Source organism: Agelaius phoeniceus (assembly GCF_051311805.1).
Source record: "Agelaius phoeniceus isolate bAgePho1 chromosome W unlocalized genomic scaffold, bAgePho1.hap1 SUPER_W_unloc_2, whole genome shotgun sequence".
Lineage (NCBI taxonomy): Eukaryota > Metazoa > Chordata > Aves > Passeriformes > Icteridae > Agelaius > Agelaius phoeniceus.
Genome location: NW_027509867.1, coordinates 4,217,252 through 4,234,573, shown reverse-complemented (window position 1 = coordinate 4,234,573; position 17,322 = coordinate 4,217,252). Strand labels below are relative to the sequence as shown.

The 17,322-nt window shown below is 53.8% G+C and overlaps 2 protein-coding genes across 2 annotated transcripts in view; both read left to right on the top strand.

Annotated features, from left to right (window-relative positions):
* LOC143692671 (uncharacterized) overlaps positions 1–17,322 on the top strand; it is a 183,972-nt gene that overhangs the window by 139,537 nt on the left and 27,113 nt on the right.
* Positions 5,318–6,250, top strand: LOC143692737 (olfactory receptor 14A16-like). The gene has a single exon (XM_077172980.1). It carries the CDS (start codon positions 5,318–5,320, stop codon positions 6,248–6,250), a length of 933 nt encoding a protein of 310 aa, XP_077029095.1.

Genomic DNA, 17,322 nt, shown 5'->3' with positions numbered 1-17,322 from the left:
TAGCAGAAACCTTAGAAGGGCTAAGACATAAAGGGGCAATTCCTCAAACTACCACCCTGGATTTCAGAATCCATAATATTAATCCCAGGAATTGGGTGATGATTAAGCCATGGAGAGATCAGCCTCTAACTCCCCAGTGGGAAGGTCCCTTTCAGGCACTGCTCACCACCGAATCAGCCGTGCGAGCTGCAGAGCGGGGATGGACTCATGGCAACCGAGTCAAAGGCCCAGGAGAAGAACCCAAAGAGTGGATTGTAACATCCAGGCTGGGTGAAACAAGATTGACTCTAAACAGAGACTGAGAGACAACCAGGAAAACACCAAGACGCCCAAATGTAGAGTCAAGCTTCCACCAACCAGCTCAAGAACTGTCTTCCTGTTTTCATGGGAGAGAATTACCAGCATCTGTTGAGGAGAAGTACACAAGGGACTGTAAAAGGTAATGGGACAGCTTCTTCAAGAAAATAAGACAAAGGAAGGAGGGCAAGACCGGGTTGGCCCCTCTGTTCACTACCAAGAAGGCTCCATAGCCCTGCTGTGGGTAGCAACCCCATGGGCATGGGCATGGTAAGGTAGGGACAAAAGGCCATTCCAGACCTCTGTAATTCCTCAGTTGTCTTTTAATTCAACAGGGACTGGAGGGCAGGACCGAGTTGGCCTCTGTACTCACCCCTAAGATGCACCAACTATGGGTAGCAGCCACACAGGCACGGTAGATGGGAGTCAAAGCCATACTGGACCTCTGGGATGCCCTTTTGTCCATTCCTAATGAGTGTGTCTAAGGAAAACCTGAGATATTTTTCTCCTGTTCCCACTGTCCTTGCCCACATCAACAGATGCTGGTATGACTCATTCAAGAGAGAGAAAAAATTTCTTACTTAACTGTTTGAGCAAAATGAAAAAGAAAAAGAGGATTTGTTATAGATGAGTAATCCTATGGTTGAGTCTCACAATTAAGGGATGAATATTAAATATATGTTATGAGAAGTTTTGTAGCTGTACAGTTATCCTTCCCCTCCCCCTTGCATTGCTATCACAGGATGGCCTCAGTAGCTGGGGCATTTGGGAGGGTTGGCTTGTTCCTATGGCAGCACCTGACTGTGGTGATGTTCACAGGGGTTCTTGGATGAGGGAAGAGATGAGAATGTTGACTCCATGTTTCAGAAGGTTTATTTATTATTTTATGATATATATTATATTAAAACTATACTAAAAGAATAGAAGAAAAGGTTTCATCAGAAGGCTAGCTAAGCTAAGAATAGAATGGAATGATAACAAAAGCTTCTGTCTCTGACAGAGAGTCCAAGCCAGCTGACCGTGATTGGCCATTCATTAGAAACAACTCTATGAGACCAATCACAGATCCACCTGTTGCATTCCACGGCAGCAGATAACACTTGGTTACATTTTGTTCCTGAGGCCTCTCAGCTTCTCAGGAGGAAAAATCCTAAAGAAAGGCTTTTTCATGAAAAGATGTCTGTGACACCTGACCTCCAATCAAGGTGTGAGACAGTGAGTCCAGTGATCTCCACCACTGGACAGTGAAGAAGGAGTCGATTGACAAGACTTTGGGAGGGGCCAGAGCTATAAAAGACAGAGCATCCATTTTGTAGATGAGCACATCCTGACTGAATCCTTTGCTCCTGGCACTGTGTTATTTTCTTTATTCAGTCTTCTGTTGTGTTTTGATAAGATCTTGATATTTTAAATTTTTGAAAGTGAAAATGGTTTCTCACATGAGGTTGGGGAATGTGGGGCAAGGTTGTCCACAGTGGGTCAACTCTCAAGGTAAAACTTCTCTGACCTGGTGAGCCCTCCTTAGGAGCAGCCCTACATCAATATAAATCACAGAAAGCTGCAATCAGCTCTTCTCTGAAGAGAACAGTAATAAAATACACTCTTTAAAATAGGATTACTTATTTCTTAGAAGGTCATTGAAATATTTCTTCACAACTGTAAAAGGAAATCTGCCTAATAAACGCTCCAGAGCCGAGGGAAATCAAGGCAGAGCCATGGTGTGTCAGGACTTGCTTGACCCTAATGAGCCCCGTGGTGCATTTGGAGCTGAGCCCTGGAACCTCAGGACCTGAGACTGCAGAAACCTTTCCAGGAGTCAAAGTCAGAGGAAAAACTCAGAGTGTCTCAAAGCATGAATGGTCCCACTGAGGTCCATCCCTAACACAGGCTCCTCATGGACTCCTGGGAGGGGAGAATTGGAGGCCAGAATTGGAAAAAACACCTCTCAGAGATTCAGAGTGGAAAGGAACATCCAAAGTACCTTAAAAACCTTGAGTATCTGAAAGTATTAATGAGCCACACTGATTGTCAGTACAAAGCCCTCAAGGGACTCATTAAAGCAGATAATTGGGGCCATGATTGCACAAACCTCTCACAGAGTCTGTATCAAAAGGGAAACACCAAATACCTTAAAATAACTGAAGTACCTTGAAGCATTAATGAGCCCATGAGTGTCATTACTGATAAAGGCTCTCAAGGGACTAATTAAAGTAGATAATTGGCGGCTGCAACTGCACAATCCTTCTCACAGAGTCTGTATCAAAAGGGAAACACCAAGTACCTTCAAATAACTGAAGTACCCTGAAGCATTAATGAGCCCCACTGAGTGTTGTTACTGACAAAGCCTCTCCAGGGACTAATTACAGCAGATAATTGGAGGCCATGATTGCACAAACCTCTCAGAGACTCCAGGGCAAAAGCCAAACCCAAAGTGCTTTGAAAAACCTGCAGTCCCTGCAGGGAGCATGAAGGAGCCCCCAGGGCCATTGCTGAGCAAGGCTCCCCAGGGACTCCTTGCAGCAGATCCTTGAGGCCACTGGGATGTGGGCTAGGGGGGGATGCTGAGGGCAGCACAAGGGGCTGACAGTGCCCAGCCTGGCTGGGGCTGTGCCAGGAGGCCCCAGGGCCTCAGCACAAGGTGTCTCCTCCCAGCCCTTGCTGGCACAGACCCTGCTGTGCCCCAGGGCACCAAGACTTGGCTTCTCTTTGTCCCCACCTGTCATCACTGCCTGCAGTTCTCTGCTCGGCCTGGGGCCTGGGGACACTTGCTCAGTCGTGTCCCTCTCTGGGACCCATTATAAGTCCAAGAAAGTTTGGAGTTGGATTCTGCCTTGGAGTTCTGGAGAGGTTTCTTCAGCTCCCTCTCAGGGACTGATGTTCAGGGCCTGAGCACAAAGCCCCAGAGGCTGATTAAAGTCCTTGTGCTGTGTCTGTGCTGCTGAGCTGGGCTGGGCTCCTGGCACAGAGGCAGCTCCTGGTCACCAAGAAGAGCTTCAAAAGCACATTTCTCTGGATGAGCAGCTCTTGTGCCAGCCCAGCAGGGCTGGGGCACTGCCTGCAGCCAGCCCGGGCACAGCCCAGAGGCACAGAGAGCTTCAATCAGTCAGGGCTGGGAAGGGGCTGAGAAGTGCCTGGGGCACAATCACTGCCAGCCCTTGGCACAGGAACCTCTGGCTGCAGGACAATGCAGCTGCAGCTCCTGGAGCCATCTCCTCAAGCTGGAACATGCCAATGCCTGCAGACTCTGTGAGTACAACTCTGAGGATTTCTGGGGCAGGGGAGGTAAAATGCTCATGGAGTTCTGACATGCTGAGCGGTTCTTAACATTCATAAAATATTTCCAAGAAAGGGTTTTTGATAAAAATGTGGAAACGTCCTAAGACTTTGTATTCAGTTTCCAACTATTGGAGAATGGCAGGAACGGAGGGTTAAATATTAATGATAGTATGAATTATTAGTTATGAATTTTGTCAAGTGCCTGAGATACCTAAACTGTAATTTATTGGCTCACAGGAGATCCCTAATGTGCTTTCAGCCACTCTGCCCATGGACAGCAGCAGCATCACCTCTGCTGGAGCCATCAGGCTCAGTCTGAGCTGTCCTTTCTCCAAGCTGCAAACAGAACCTGCCCCCAGCCAGTGCCCTGCAAACAGGCAGGGTTCTGTAGGGCCAAGGAGAGTGCACAGAGATTTGGGGGCTGTGGGTGCTGGCAGGGAGAGATCAGGCACAGGGAAACACCTGCAGGAGGAAAATCTGCAGGAGGCAGAGAGAAGATCAGGCAATGGGAGAAAACAAAGCCCAGCAATGCTGTGGCAGGGAGAGTTTAGAGATGCCCACAGGAGCCCCTGCAGTGCAGCCCCTCCCTCTGAACAAGCCCCCTCCCTCCTGTGCCCCAGCCAAGCCTCTGCCCTCAGGGCCGGGGCTCCAAGGCGTGCAGCCCCTCCTGTGCAGGCAGAGCTGCAGCAGAGCCGTGGGGCAGCTCTGCAGCCCCGGGCCCAGTTCCCTCTGCAGAGCACAGGGCTGGGAGCAGCTGCCCGGCCCTGGGGGCTCTGGCAGGGGCACAGCTGGCTCAGGGTGACGCTGTCCCCAGTGCCTGGCTCTGGGCAATGCTGTCAGTGCAGCCAGGGAAGGAGCTGCATCTCCCTTCATCCAATGCCATCAGAAGGATACTTGGGAGTCTCCCTGAGATTTCAGTCCAAGCTGGGAGCTTCCCTCCATGATGCAATCCTGTCCTGTAACATCTCTGTGTTATCTGAAAGCCCGAGGGTGAGGCACAGAAGTTCTAGGATGGGAAAATGCTGCTGGGTTGGTGAAATGAGGCCTGTGTGTCCCTGGGTACAAATGTGGGGCTGCGACCTTGAGAAAGGAATGGACATTTGGTGGACTGTGAGGGATCCATCTGCTCTCAGTAGTGTCAGGATGGTTTTTAAAGGAAACATGGGAGGATGATCATCCTATGTCTAAGAATGATGAAAGCCCAGAGAATCCTGGAACAGGACTGGGAGACAGACCTCCTCCCCTCACTCTCCACTCACCACCTTGCCTCAGAGAACTCACTCTGTTCTCCCTGAGGGCAGCAGAAATGCTGAGAGTTACTGACATCTGAATATAGCAAGAGAGGGGGAAGAGGAGCTGTAAAATCTCTAGAAGATTTAAACAGATTTTACCATTCCTGCTCTCTGGCAGTGGGGGTGCACATGCTCACAGGGCCGTCTGTATTAACAAGGTTTCCAAGTGGAACACGAGGACAGGTCCCTGTCCTCCTCCCACATCTGCACAGCAGAGCTGAATAATAAAAACCCTGTGTGTAGCTGCCCTGAACCTGATGTCCCACTCAGCCAGCACCAGCCAGGGATCCCCCCTTGGAGCTGAATGAAAATCTGCTGGAAATTCAAAAGGGTGTCAGAGGGTTATACAAGAAGGGTCTATGGGAAAAGGGTTTGTTTTTGCTGGAAAAAATTCCTCCTAAACTGTCACTGACTTTTCTCCATGAACAGCTCCCCAAGGCCAGTCCCAGCAAATGTCCAACAGCAGCTCCATCAGGCACTTCCTCCTGCTGGCATTGGCAGACACGCGGCAGCTGCAGCTCCTGCACTTCTGCCTCTTGCTGGGCATCTCCCTGGCTGCCCTCCTGGGCAACGGCCTCATCATCAGCGCCGTAGCCTGCGGCCACCACCTGCACATGCCCATGTTCTTCTTCCTGCTCAACCTGGCCCTCGCTGACCTGGGCTCCATCTGCACCACTGTCCCCAAAGCCATGCACAATTCCCTCTGGGACACCAGCAACATCTCCTACACTGGATGTGCTGCCCAAGTCTTTCTGATTTTCTTCTTCCTTGGATCAGAATTTTATCTGCTGACCATCATGTGCTACGACCGCTACGTGTCCATCTGCAAACCCCTGCACTACGGGACCCTCCTGGGCAGCAGAGCTTGTGCCCACATGGCAGCAGTTGCCTGGGCCTGTGCCTTTCTCACTGCTCTCATGCACACAGCCAATACATTTTCCCTGCCCCTGTGCCACGGCAATGCCCTGGGCCAGTTCTTCTGTGAAGTGCCCCAGATGCTCAAGCTCTCCTGTGCCAAATCCTATCTCAGGGAACTGGGGCTTCTTGCTGTTAGTGTGTGTTTATCTTCTGGATGTTTTGTGTTCATTGTTTTCTCCTATGTGCAGATCTTCAGGGCTGTGCTGAGGATCCCCTCTGAGCAGGGACGGCACAAAGCCTTTTCCACCTGCCTCCCTCACCTGGCTGTGGTCACCCTGTTTGTCAGCACTGCCACATTTTCCTACCTGAAGCCCCCCTCCATGTCCTCCCCATCCCTGGATCTGGCCCTGTCAGTTCTGTACTCGGTGGTGCCTCCAGCCCTGAACCCCCTCATCTACAGCCTGAGGAACCAGGAGCTCAAGGCTGCTGTGTGGAGACTGATGACTGGATGGTTTCAGAAACATTAAACTGCTGGCCAATTTCTGACAATCACTTGTAATAAAAGTTATCTTTGATACTTCTTGTTCAATAATTTTGAAGGTTTTTTTCCTTTGTTTTAGTATTTTCATATTGTCAACAAAGAAATGTCAATCTTTGTGCCATTTCTCATTTCGTTTCTCTCCACCTTCCCTGTGCCCACAGACTGTGTCAATGAGGGGTTGTGCTCTCAATGGCTTTAGAGGAACCAAAGGATCTCCCAGCAGAGTTTTCTGCAGAGATGCCCTTTTGTTGCCTTCTCTGGAGCTGCAGCAGCAATGTCTGTGTGCAGAGCTGGGGCAGATCAGTGCTGGCCCAGCAGCTGTGCCCAGCAGCAGCAGCAGCAGCAGCACTTGGTGTTGCCAGTGCTGCTGCCGTGGCCCTGCCCCGCTGCCCTGGTGGCCCTGGTGTTGCTGCAGGGCCTGAGTGCTCTCGGGGCCGGGCACAGCCCTGGGGGTGGCAGTGCCAGGGCTGCAGCAGGGACAGGCCATGGGCACTGCTGGGGCAGCGCTGACGCCTCAGGCCAGGCCCTGGGGGCTCCAGGCTCCTTGCCCAGGCTCTCTCAAGAACACGGCCAGGCCAATGCTCAGCACAGAAACCCCCGTCAGCAGCCCCAGGCTGGCCGTGGGCAGGCTGGGGGCAAACAGCATGGCCGGGGCTCTGCAAGGGCCCTGGGGCAGACGGGAAGGAGCAGCAGGGCAGGGGCTGATCCATGCCCAGTGCGCTGCACAGCCCAGGGCAGCGTCCCAGAGCCTCCTCATGCAGCTGCCAACAACATCCCCCCTCTGCAGCCCTGGCCTCTCCCCCAGCTCACACAGGTGCCCCATCCTTGCAGGCACAGACACGGCAGCACTGCCTCAGCAGCCCCTGTTTGCATTGCACACAGCAGGGGCAGCACCCCCATGCTGTTGCTGTGGGGACATGAAGCTGAGGGAGCACAAATGCCATCAGCCCCTGGGGCCAGCAAGGCCTGCGGGACACCAGGGAAACCACTCAGCTTTGTCCTGGCCTCTGCAGGCAGCCAGAAAGTTTGTTCCCATCAGCTGGGAGTTTCCTGTGCCACTGCAGACGCTGTTGCTCAGAGCCAGGGCTGCCTGGCAGCCATCCCCAGACTGCCCTGAGCATTTCCTGTGTGCCACCTTTGCTTTCTTTACTCTTCATGGTATAAATTTCTTCCCATTGCCCACCCCTGCTCCCTCCCCTGCAATCAGCCCATCTCTCTCCTGGTCCTACTGGCCACACCATTCCTGAGCCTTCTTGCCCACCTGGGCACACTGCTGCCTCATGTCCAGCCTGCTGTCCATCAGTCCCTGCAGGTCCCTTTCTGCCTGGCTGCTCTCCAGCCACTCTGTCCCCAGCCTGTAGTGCTGCAGGGGTTGTTGTGGCCAAAGTGCAGGACCTGGCACTGGGACTTGTTAAACCTCACCTTGTTGGATTTGGGCCCTGGATCCAGCCTGTCCAGGGCCCTGTGCAGAGCCCTCCTACCCTCCAGCACATCCACACTCCCAGCCAGCTTGGTGTCACCACGGTTCCAGGAGGCCCCAGAGTCTCCCAATGGTCTCCATGATTCCATGAGGCCTCCCAGTGTAACAATGTCCCTTTTGATTCCATGGGATCCCTTGGTGCCAGAAAGTCCCTTGGATCCTTGGGCCCTGCAGTGTCACAATGGCACCGTGGTCCCCCATGGCCCTGCAGTGTCACAATGGATCTTGGGTTCCATGAGGTCTGGCAGTGCAGCAATGCTCTCCTTGGTTCCACAGTGTCACAATTGCCTCTGGTCCCAAGGGCCACCATGGTGTCAAACATGTTTCCTTCATTCCAGGAATCCCTGAGGACCAGCCCTGGCCCCTTGGTTCCATGGGGCCCTGCAGTGTCACAATGGCCCCATTGTGACACCAGGTCCTGCTCTGTCACAATGCTCTGCATGGTTCCACAAGGCCCTGCAGGGTCACAGAGGCCTCTATGGTTCCACCAGGACCCAGACTGTCACCATGGACTCCTTGCTTCCATTCAGCCCCACAGTGTCACCATGGCCCCTTGGCTCTGTGCTGCCATGTCGTACACAGTGTCACCATGGTCCTCTTGGTGCCACCAGGCCCTGCAGTGTCACAATGGCCCCGTGCTTCTCCAGGCCCTGCAGTGTCACAATCATCAGAGAATCAGCCAGGCTGGAAAAGACCTTGAAGAGCATCAGGTCCAACCTGGGACCCAACACCACCTTGTCACCCAGACCATGGCACTGAGTGCCACATCCAGTCTTTCCTTAAACACTTCCAGGGATGGTGACTCACCCACCTCCCTGGGCAGCCCATTCCAATGCCCAATCACCCTTTGTTTTAAGAATATTCCCTATTGTCCAGCCTAAATTTTACCTGGTGCAGCTGAAGGCTGTGTCCTCTTGTCCTGTCACTGTTCCCTGGGAAAAGAGCCTGACCCCCACCTGGCTGCACCCTCCTGTGAGGCAGTTGTAGAGAGTGATGAGGTCTCCCCTGAGCCTCCTCTTCTCCAGGATAAACAATACCAGCTCTCTCAGGTGCTCCTCACAGGACTTGTGTTCCAGACCCCTCACCAGCCTGGTTTCCCTTCTCTGGACGCGCTCCAGCCCCTCCAGGTCCTTCCTAAATTGGGGGGCCCAGAACTGGACACAGCACTCGAGGTGCTGCCCAACCAGTGCTGAGCACAGGGGAAGAATCACTGGCTTGCTCCTGCTGGCCACACCATTCCTGATCCATAGGAGTGCCAGGGATTGGACGAGGGAAATGGTGGGGAGGGCGTAGAGACAGAGTCTGATTGATTGTCCGCCATGAAGGGTCTTGATTTTCATATCTATTCAAACTGCACAAGGAGGTACCTGGATTCAATGCCAACTGGAGATTGCACATATTAACATATCAACAGGAAAAGAAAACCTAAATAGGACCTAAAAATTCTTTTCTCAGTGTCTTTTTAAATAGAATTTATTCAGTTTGAATACACTACTGAAATCTGTCAAATTAACCACAAAGGATTTGAAAATTAAAATCAAATTACTCCCAGAGTCTTGGCTTGCTAAGGGCCTGGGACACTGAATTCCTGCACTGAAGAGCTGAAGGCTGAACAAGCCTCTGCAGCAGGAAAATTCAGCAACAGCCTCCAAGTTGCTGAGGATGTCAGCAGCCCCCATTGAGGCCATCCCTGCCCAGAGACTTTGGGGGAATGGGCAGATGTCATGGTTTAGGGCAAATTTGGAGGAGAATTTCCAAATTAGGGCCCCTCCAGTGAGCAAACCCACACAGCCCCTCCCCCCAACCGGTTCGGGAAGGATTCCTCGGAGAGGAGTGGAAAGAACCTGTTTATGTAATAGGCACAGCACCCCCCAGCACACAAAATGAACAATACCGGATGACACCACTCTGAAAAAAGATGAAAAATTCAGAAAGTCTCTCTTGGGGGGTGGTCACTCTGTTCTCAGTCCCTCCGGCACTGGGGCAGCTGCTGCAGGCCACAAGGTGCAGGATCTTGGTGTTTCCCAGGTCCCAGTCCGGAGCAGGTTTGAAATGGTCAGAAAAAGGAAAGGAGAAACAGTCCAGGAAGAAATTGGACAGTTTAGCTAAACTAGCTAATGAGCAAAGCAAGCAGAAGCGAAGCAAGCAAGAGCGAGAGAGAGCAAAGCGAAAAGCAAAAGCAGAAAAAGCAAAAGCTGCAGTCTCTGTGTCCCGCCAGGCTGATAAGAAAACCAAAACAAAACTTTCCCTCTTCAGAGCCAGTCTTAAAGGTACAGACCATAATATCCAGCATAAACAGAACACATGAATGGGGATACAAGCATCATAACGTCACCCTAGGACATTCCACCCCTTATCCCCATATCATCAACATACTACCACACATCATGCATTTATTCACACAAAATTTCCATCTGCTCCCCCAAAATTTACAAGCAATACCCATCATGCCCTCATCACATCCCCACACTGGACCACTGAATCCATGCCCTATACTACAGAGCTGCAGGATTTCACCCCTTTCACCTTACTCACTCAAAGCTCCATCTTTCACTTGCCCAGACCTTCAACACTTACACATTTCCTTCTATCTCATGTCTGTATGGTGTAATGTACAGACAATGGCAGTAACATCCAACAAACAGTGATATTTGCATATCATTCTCACCCCACAATCAGATCTCCCTGTGGTACACATCGTGTTGTTCCATCTCTTTGCATTATCCACCATGTGCAACCTGGTCCCTGAGCAAAGACAACCCCACAAATGAGTTTGTCTGTACTCGAGGCAGAATTGATCCACACAGTCTTCCCCGACAAACCTCTGACATGCACCACTGGGACTTTATCTCCATCTGTTATATTCAGGGACTCAGACTGGGCAGGACCTGCTCGGTTGGTGGAACCTCAGGTGTTAACTAACCAGGTGGCCTTTGCTAATTGCTGCTCCCAATTTTTGAAAGATCCCCCACCCAAAGCTTTCAGCTGTGTTTTTAGTAGTCCATTGTACCTCTCCACTTTGCCTGCAGCTGGTGCATGGTAGGGGATATGGTACACCCACTCAATGCCATGTTCCCTAGCCCAGGTGCTGATAAGGCTGTCCTTGAAATGAGTCCCATTGTCTGACTCAATCCTCTCAGGGGTGCCATCTCTCCACAGGATTTGCTTTTCAAGGCCCAGGATGGTGTTCTGGGCAGTAGCATGAGACACAGGGTAGGTTTCCAACCATCCAGTGGTGGCTTCCACCATGGTCAGCACGTGGCGCTTGCCCTGGCGTGTCTGGGGCAGTGGGATGGAGTCAATCTGCCAGGCCTCCCCATACTTGTACTTGGACCCCCGCTCACCATACCATAGGGGCTTCACTCGCTTGGCCTGCTTGATGGCAGCACACGTCTCACAGTCATGGATGACCTGAGAAATACTGTCCATGGTTAAATCCACCCCTCGGTCTCTTGCCCACTTCTAGGTGGCATCTCTGCCCTGGTGGCCTGAGGCATCATGGGCCCATCAAGCTAGGAACAACTCCCCCTTCTGTTGCCAATCTAAGTCTATCTTTGACACCTCTATTTTTGCTACCTGATCTACCTGTTTGTTGTTTTGGTGTTCCTCATTAACCCAACTCTTGGGGACATGGGCATCTACATGGTGGACCTTCACAGGTAGCCTCCCTACCCTGGCAGCAATGTCTTTCCACTCTTCAGCAGCCCAAATTGGTTTTCCTCTACTCTGCCAGCTGGACTCTTTCCACCTCTCCAGCCATCCCCACAGAGCATTGGCTACCATCCATGAATCAGTGTAGAGGTAGAGCTTCGGCCACTTCTCTCTTTCTACAATGTCCAGGGCCAGCTGAACGGCTTTGAGTTCCACAAGTTGACTCGATCCACCTTCACCTTCAGTGGCCTCTGCAACCTGTCGTGTGGGGCTCCATACGGCTGCTTTCCACTTCTGGTTCATCCCTACGATGCGACAGGAACCGTCAGTGAAAAGAGCGTGGCGCGTTTCCTCTGGGGGCAGTTGGGAACAGAAGGAGGAGCTTCTTCAGCCCGTGTTGCTGGTTTTGTACTTCATCTGTGACACCAAAATTCGCACCTTCGGGCCAATTTGTAATTACCTCCAAAATCCCAGGGCGATTCAGTTTACCTATACGGGTGCTGTCTCTGTCCCTCTGGGAGCCTCTCAGGAACCCTGGGCCAGTCCCGAGTCGGCAGACACCGGGGGCAGCCCCGACACGGCCGACAGCGGGGAGACACTCTCTGTGCCCCGAGGGTACTGAGGGCACCTGGGCTGGGCGCCTGTGCAGAACAAGAGACACCAGAGACATTGGTAGAAGATAAAGGGCTGACTCTTAGCAGGGCTTAATCCAAAGTTTTATTCTAGGAGTCCCAAAGGAGCCCCTACACCTCAGGGGCCTCCTGCCCACAGCCCCGGGAGATGTGCCAAGGTTACATTTAAAGGGAGGTGGAAACCCAAAGTAGATAACATTTTACTAACCAAGAAGTGACCCTAAGGGATGGGTACTGGGGGATGGACATTTAGGACAGCATATGGGGCAAGGCTTGGGGGGCTGACCCCTGGCCTCTGGCTGATCACTTGACATCCTGGAACGAAGCTTCTGGATGGAGGGATGGGATGCTGAGTGATTGACAGAGAGCCAGGGTGGGGATTTGGGGATGATCTCAGCAAGGGAAAGGGATTACACAGGTAAAGGCAGGGGGGTACCATTTGGGATGAACCATTTGGGAAAAATACGGGGATTCAAAAACAAAACTATTACAAAATATTTTAAAGTATAAAAACACACTACAACACACCACCCAGATCTGGTGTTTGCTGCGCAAGTGCCCAGATCCAGAAATTTCCCAGGGCTGGCACAGCCCAAGTCCAGCAATTTGCTGGCACAGAAAGCCAAAATCCGGCAATTTCCTGATGCCAATACAGGCGCCCAGAGCTGGTGTTTGCTGCCACTGCCAGTGCTCAGATCTGGGTATTTCCCTGTTCTGGCAGAGCCAAGTGTAGCAATTTTCTGGCAAAGAAAGCCAAAATCTGGCAATTCCCTGCTACCGTCATTGGCAATGCCAAGATCCGGTGTTTGCTGGCACAACCAGTGCCCAGATGCGGGATTTTCCCGGTGCCGGCACAACCCGAATCTAGTAATTTTCTGGCAAAGAAAGCCAAAACCTTGCAAATACCTGGTGCTGGCCCCACCCAGATCTGGTGTTTGCCGGCACTGCCAGTGCTCAGACCCAGCAGTTTCCCAGTGGCAGCACAGCCCAAGTCCAGCAGTTTCCTGGCACAGAAAGACAAAACCCGGCAATTTTCTGGTGATAGCACCAGCACCACCCCAATCTGCGGTTAGCTGGCACCGCCAGTGCCCACATCTGGCAATTTCCCTGTGCCACCACAACCCAAATGCAGCAATTGTCTGGCAAAGAAGGCCAAAACTCAGCACTGCCCAGATCAGGTGTGTTGGGGTTGGTTTAAAAGAAGAGGGAGACCTTGGCTTAAGGCCGTGGGAAAACCCTCTTTAGTCAGGGTCAGCAGGAGCTCCCACCCATAATCCTCTTGTTCAGTTATGCAGATTGTTACTAGAAAGTTCTATATTCTCTTTGCTACCATTGGTTACTTTATACTGCAAAAATTGTAATATTCTTAATCCCTCCTTCCTCTTGGATCCTTCCCTCAGATCCCACCTTAACCCCTCCCCATAAATAAATGGATAAATATCCCTGCTAGACCCTGGACCCAGGCTTTTTTCTGCTTTGCTCTCTCTACTGTGCACGCCGTCCTGTTTGTTGTGTTTGCCTTCATTAAAGTTCTGTTTCCAGAGCACCAGATGAAAGCAGTCTCTGTCTGTAAAGTGGCCAGAGCTGGTTCTCAGGGAAACCACTGGCCAATGGTCCGGACGAGGACCAGAAGGTTTCACTGGTGTTTGCTGGCACTGCCAGTGCCCAGAGCTGGAAATTTCCCTATTCTGACACAGCCCAAGTGCAGCAGCAATTTACTGGCACAGAAATCCAAAACCCGGCAACTTTCTGCTACTGGCTCTGGCACTGCCCACATTTTGTGTTTGCTGCGCCAGTGCCCAGATTTGGAAATTTCCTGGTGCCAGCAGAGCCCAAATCCGGCAGATTTCTGTCACTGGCAATGACACCACCCAGATCTGGTGTTTGCTGGCAGTGCCAGTGCCAGATCTGAAAACTTCCTGGTGCTGGCACAGCCCAAGTCCAGTGATTTGCTGGCACAGAAAGCCAAAATTTGGAAATTTCCAGGTTCTGGCTCCAGCACCATCCAGATCTGGTGTTTGCTGGGACTGCCAGTTCCCGGATTTGGAAATTTCCTGGTGCCAGCAGAGCCCAGGTCCAGCAATTTGGTTTTACCTAGCTTAGGCAGAGAAGTTCCTTGGACTGTGACTTTCCTTTCTCTTGGAACTGTTTAAACCTGCTCTGGACTGAAAACCCAGAAAAACACCGGCAGCTCACACCTGTGGCCCACCGAGCTCTGGGACGCTGCATTCCAGCACCAGAGGGACTTAGAAGAGACCGAGTGAGCCAACTACAACCCACAAAAAGGACTTTCTGAATTTGCCATCTCTTCAGCACTGTCAGAGGTTTTATTTAATATTATGCATTTTTCATGCTTGTGAATACTTTACTTGTTAAATAAACTGGGTTTTTTTCACTTTTTTCGAGGGAAGTCTTTTCCTGAACTAGTAGGGGGAGGGGATGCTTGAACTTGCTTTCTAGACTGATCCCTTTTGGAGGTTTCCTCCCCAAATTTGCCCTAAGCCAGCACAAACAGTCATCATGAAAATTTCACCAGTGGCATAATTTCCTGCTGGCAAATCTTGTGACAGAAGCTTGACCTTGTTCTCCATGAGACATTCTTGGGAAGAGAGACAGGAGAAGATTCCTGGAAAACTGAAACAGCTTTCCAGAAGGGAAATGAAAATGAAAGAAACAATCCAAGATCTTTTCCTCTATTTATTTCTATGCTCCCCTTTTCCATGTTGCACTACTTCTCCATCCCAGGAATTCCAGATGCAACGCACCTCTAAGATCGGTGACTTAGTGATTTTTAGACACTCAAAAATAACCATGAGCCACACAGAGTTTTCCTTCCCCTGGTTTTACTGGAAGGCAACACTGGAGATGTAAGTGCAGTGCTGGGGTCAGGTAGGAATCCTACAGCAAGGGAAGGTGGCCCGACAGTGTTTGACCCTCAGCCAGGCCAATGCAGAGCAGCAAGCGAGGGGATTGCTGTGCCAGTGTGCAGGAGTCAGGGCTCTGCATCTGGGCTCACCGCTGCAAAGTTCCCGTGTTTGGACAGACTCAGGGGCTGTGCCCGGGGCGCGCGGGACTCGAACGTGGGGCTCGTGGGGCGAGCGGGGAACGGACACGGGGACGAACGGCCCCGGTGCTTCAGTTGCAGCAGCGGCAGCGGCGGCAGCGGCAGCGGCGGCAGCAGCAGCGGCGGCAGCAGCAGCGACAGCAGCAGAACAGATATTTTAGATCACTTTTTCTTTCTTTCTTTCTCTTTCTCTTTTTCCTTCTCTTTCTGTTTTTCCTTCTGTTTTTCTTTCTCTCCCGTTCCCGCGGTCGGGCACCCTTCTCTCGGGGTCCCTTGCCCGGCGTCCCTCTCCTCTCCCCGCCTCCCTCTCCCCTGCCGGGCCGGGCCATGCCCCCGGCCCGCCCCCGGCCCCGGGCGGGGCTGCCCCGTGCCCGGCCCCGGCCGTCCCGCCGCGCTCTCGCCTCCGCCCGGCTCTGGCCGTACTGGCGGTGGCGCTGCTGGGCGGGCGTCAGTGCCTGGTGCGGGGGCGGCATCGCCGCCCTTCGGCTCCGCCTGGCCCGAGCCCGGCCCCGGACCCGACGCAGGGTCCAGTCCCGGCCCCGACCCCGGCCCCGGCCCCGGCCCCGGCCCCGGCTCCTCCCGGGGCCCGCGGAGGACACAGGCGGCGCGGCCGCTGCCGCCGCCTCCGCTGGGGCTTCCCCGGCCCGAGCTCCGCCGCTCGGCAGCGCGGCCGCCGGCCCCGAGCCTCCCGTGCCACGTTCCAAAGAGCGAACGCCTGGGCATGGCCGGCCCGGGGCGGCTGAGGGGCGCTCGGGGGCCGTTGCTGGCCCCGGGCCGAGCTCTGACAGCCGCGTCTCGCCCGCAGGGAAGGCGCAGGAGGCCCTGCAGGAGCGGTACCGGCTGGGTTCGCTGCTGGGGCGCGGAGGATTCGGCAGCGTCTTCGCGGCCACACGGCTCTCGGACGGCGCCCCGGTGAGCGGCGGGGCCGGCGGCGGGCGCAGGAGGAGGGGGCGGAGGAGGAGGAGGAGGAGGAGGAGGAGGAGGATATGGCTGGGCAGGGCGGGCGGCGAGCTGAGCCCGCTGCTGTCCTTGGCTTGCAGGTGGCCATCAAAAGGGTGCCACGGAACCGCGTCTGGCACTGGGGCGAGCTGGTGAGTGAGCGGGGCCAGCGGCAGCAGCCGCGGCTGCCGGGCGGGGATGAGCCGAGGCCCGGCACGGTGGAAGCCGCCAGGACGCCTCGAGGGAGAGCGGGCGTGGGTCCAGCGCAGGGCGCAGAGCATCCCGGGCTGGCTGAGGGCTCCCCGAGCCCCGGCACGGCATCGGCCCCACTGAGGGCATCGTGCTCCTCTCGCAGCCCGACGGCAGCAGGGCCCCGCTGGAGGTCGTGCTGCAGGCCAAGGTGTCCACTGGCTTCCCTGGTGTGGTGCAGCTGCTGGAGTGGCTTGAGCTGCCCAACCACATCGTGATGGTGCTGGAGCGGCCAGAGCGGTGTCAGGACCTGCAGCGTTTCATTGGGGCACGGCGGTTCCTGCCCGAGGAGGTGGCACGGGAGCTGTTCCGCCAGGTGCTGGAGGCCGTGCGGCACTGCACCAGCTGCGGGGTCCTGCACCGCGACATCAAGCCCGAGAACATCCTGCTTGACCTGCACACCGGGAAGGCCAAACTGATCGACTTTGGCTGTGGCACCTACCTGCAAGACACAGCCTACACCCACTTTGCAGGTGAGCCCACGTAAGGGTGTACTCCTGGTCCCAGCATCTCATGGCCCAACATCTCCCAGCCCAAGCTGGCTGTGGCAGCGGGGATTCTCCCTTTTGCTGCCAGTCAGGGGACTGAGTCTTCAGCTGAGTTGCTTTAGAGTGGGGCTGGGTGGGGAGCCATCTTCCAGCCCTGCTGGCAGCCTTTGCCAGCCACTCTGCCCAGGACTGGGGCTGGGCTGGGGCAGCCAGCCCTACCAAAACCCCCGTGGGTGGGGGTAGCAGAGAGGGGGGCGGAACCTGTGCCCCAGCCAGTTTGGTGTGCAGGCGAGAGGAAGGGCTTGGACTGATCCACTCTCCCTGTTTGCCTTGGCTTCCTAATATTTTTGGGGCAACGCAGGCAGGGAGGATAAGGGCATGTTTTTTCCCCAGCACGGAGAGGGTTTTTCCTTTACATGTCAGGGTCAGGCTTAGCCAGGGCTTCCTCTGCCCTCTTCTGACACCAGTGGCTTCTTTTCCAAGCCTAAGTTTGTGCACAAGTCCAAGGTGCTGGCGAGAGGGCAGTGGTCACCCTGTGTGCCACTGCTGCAGCCC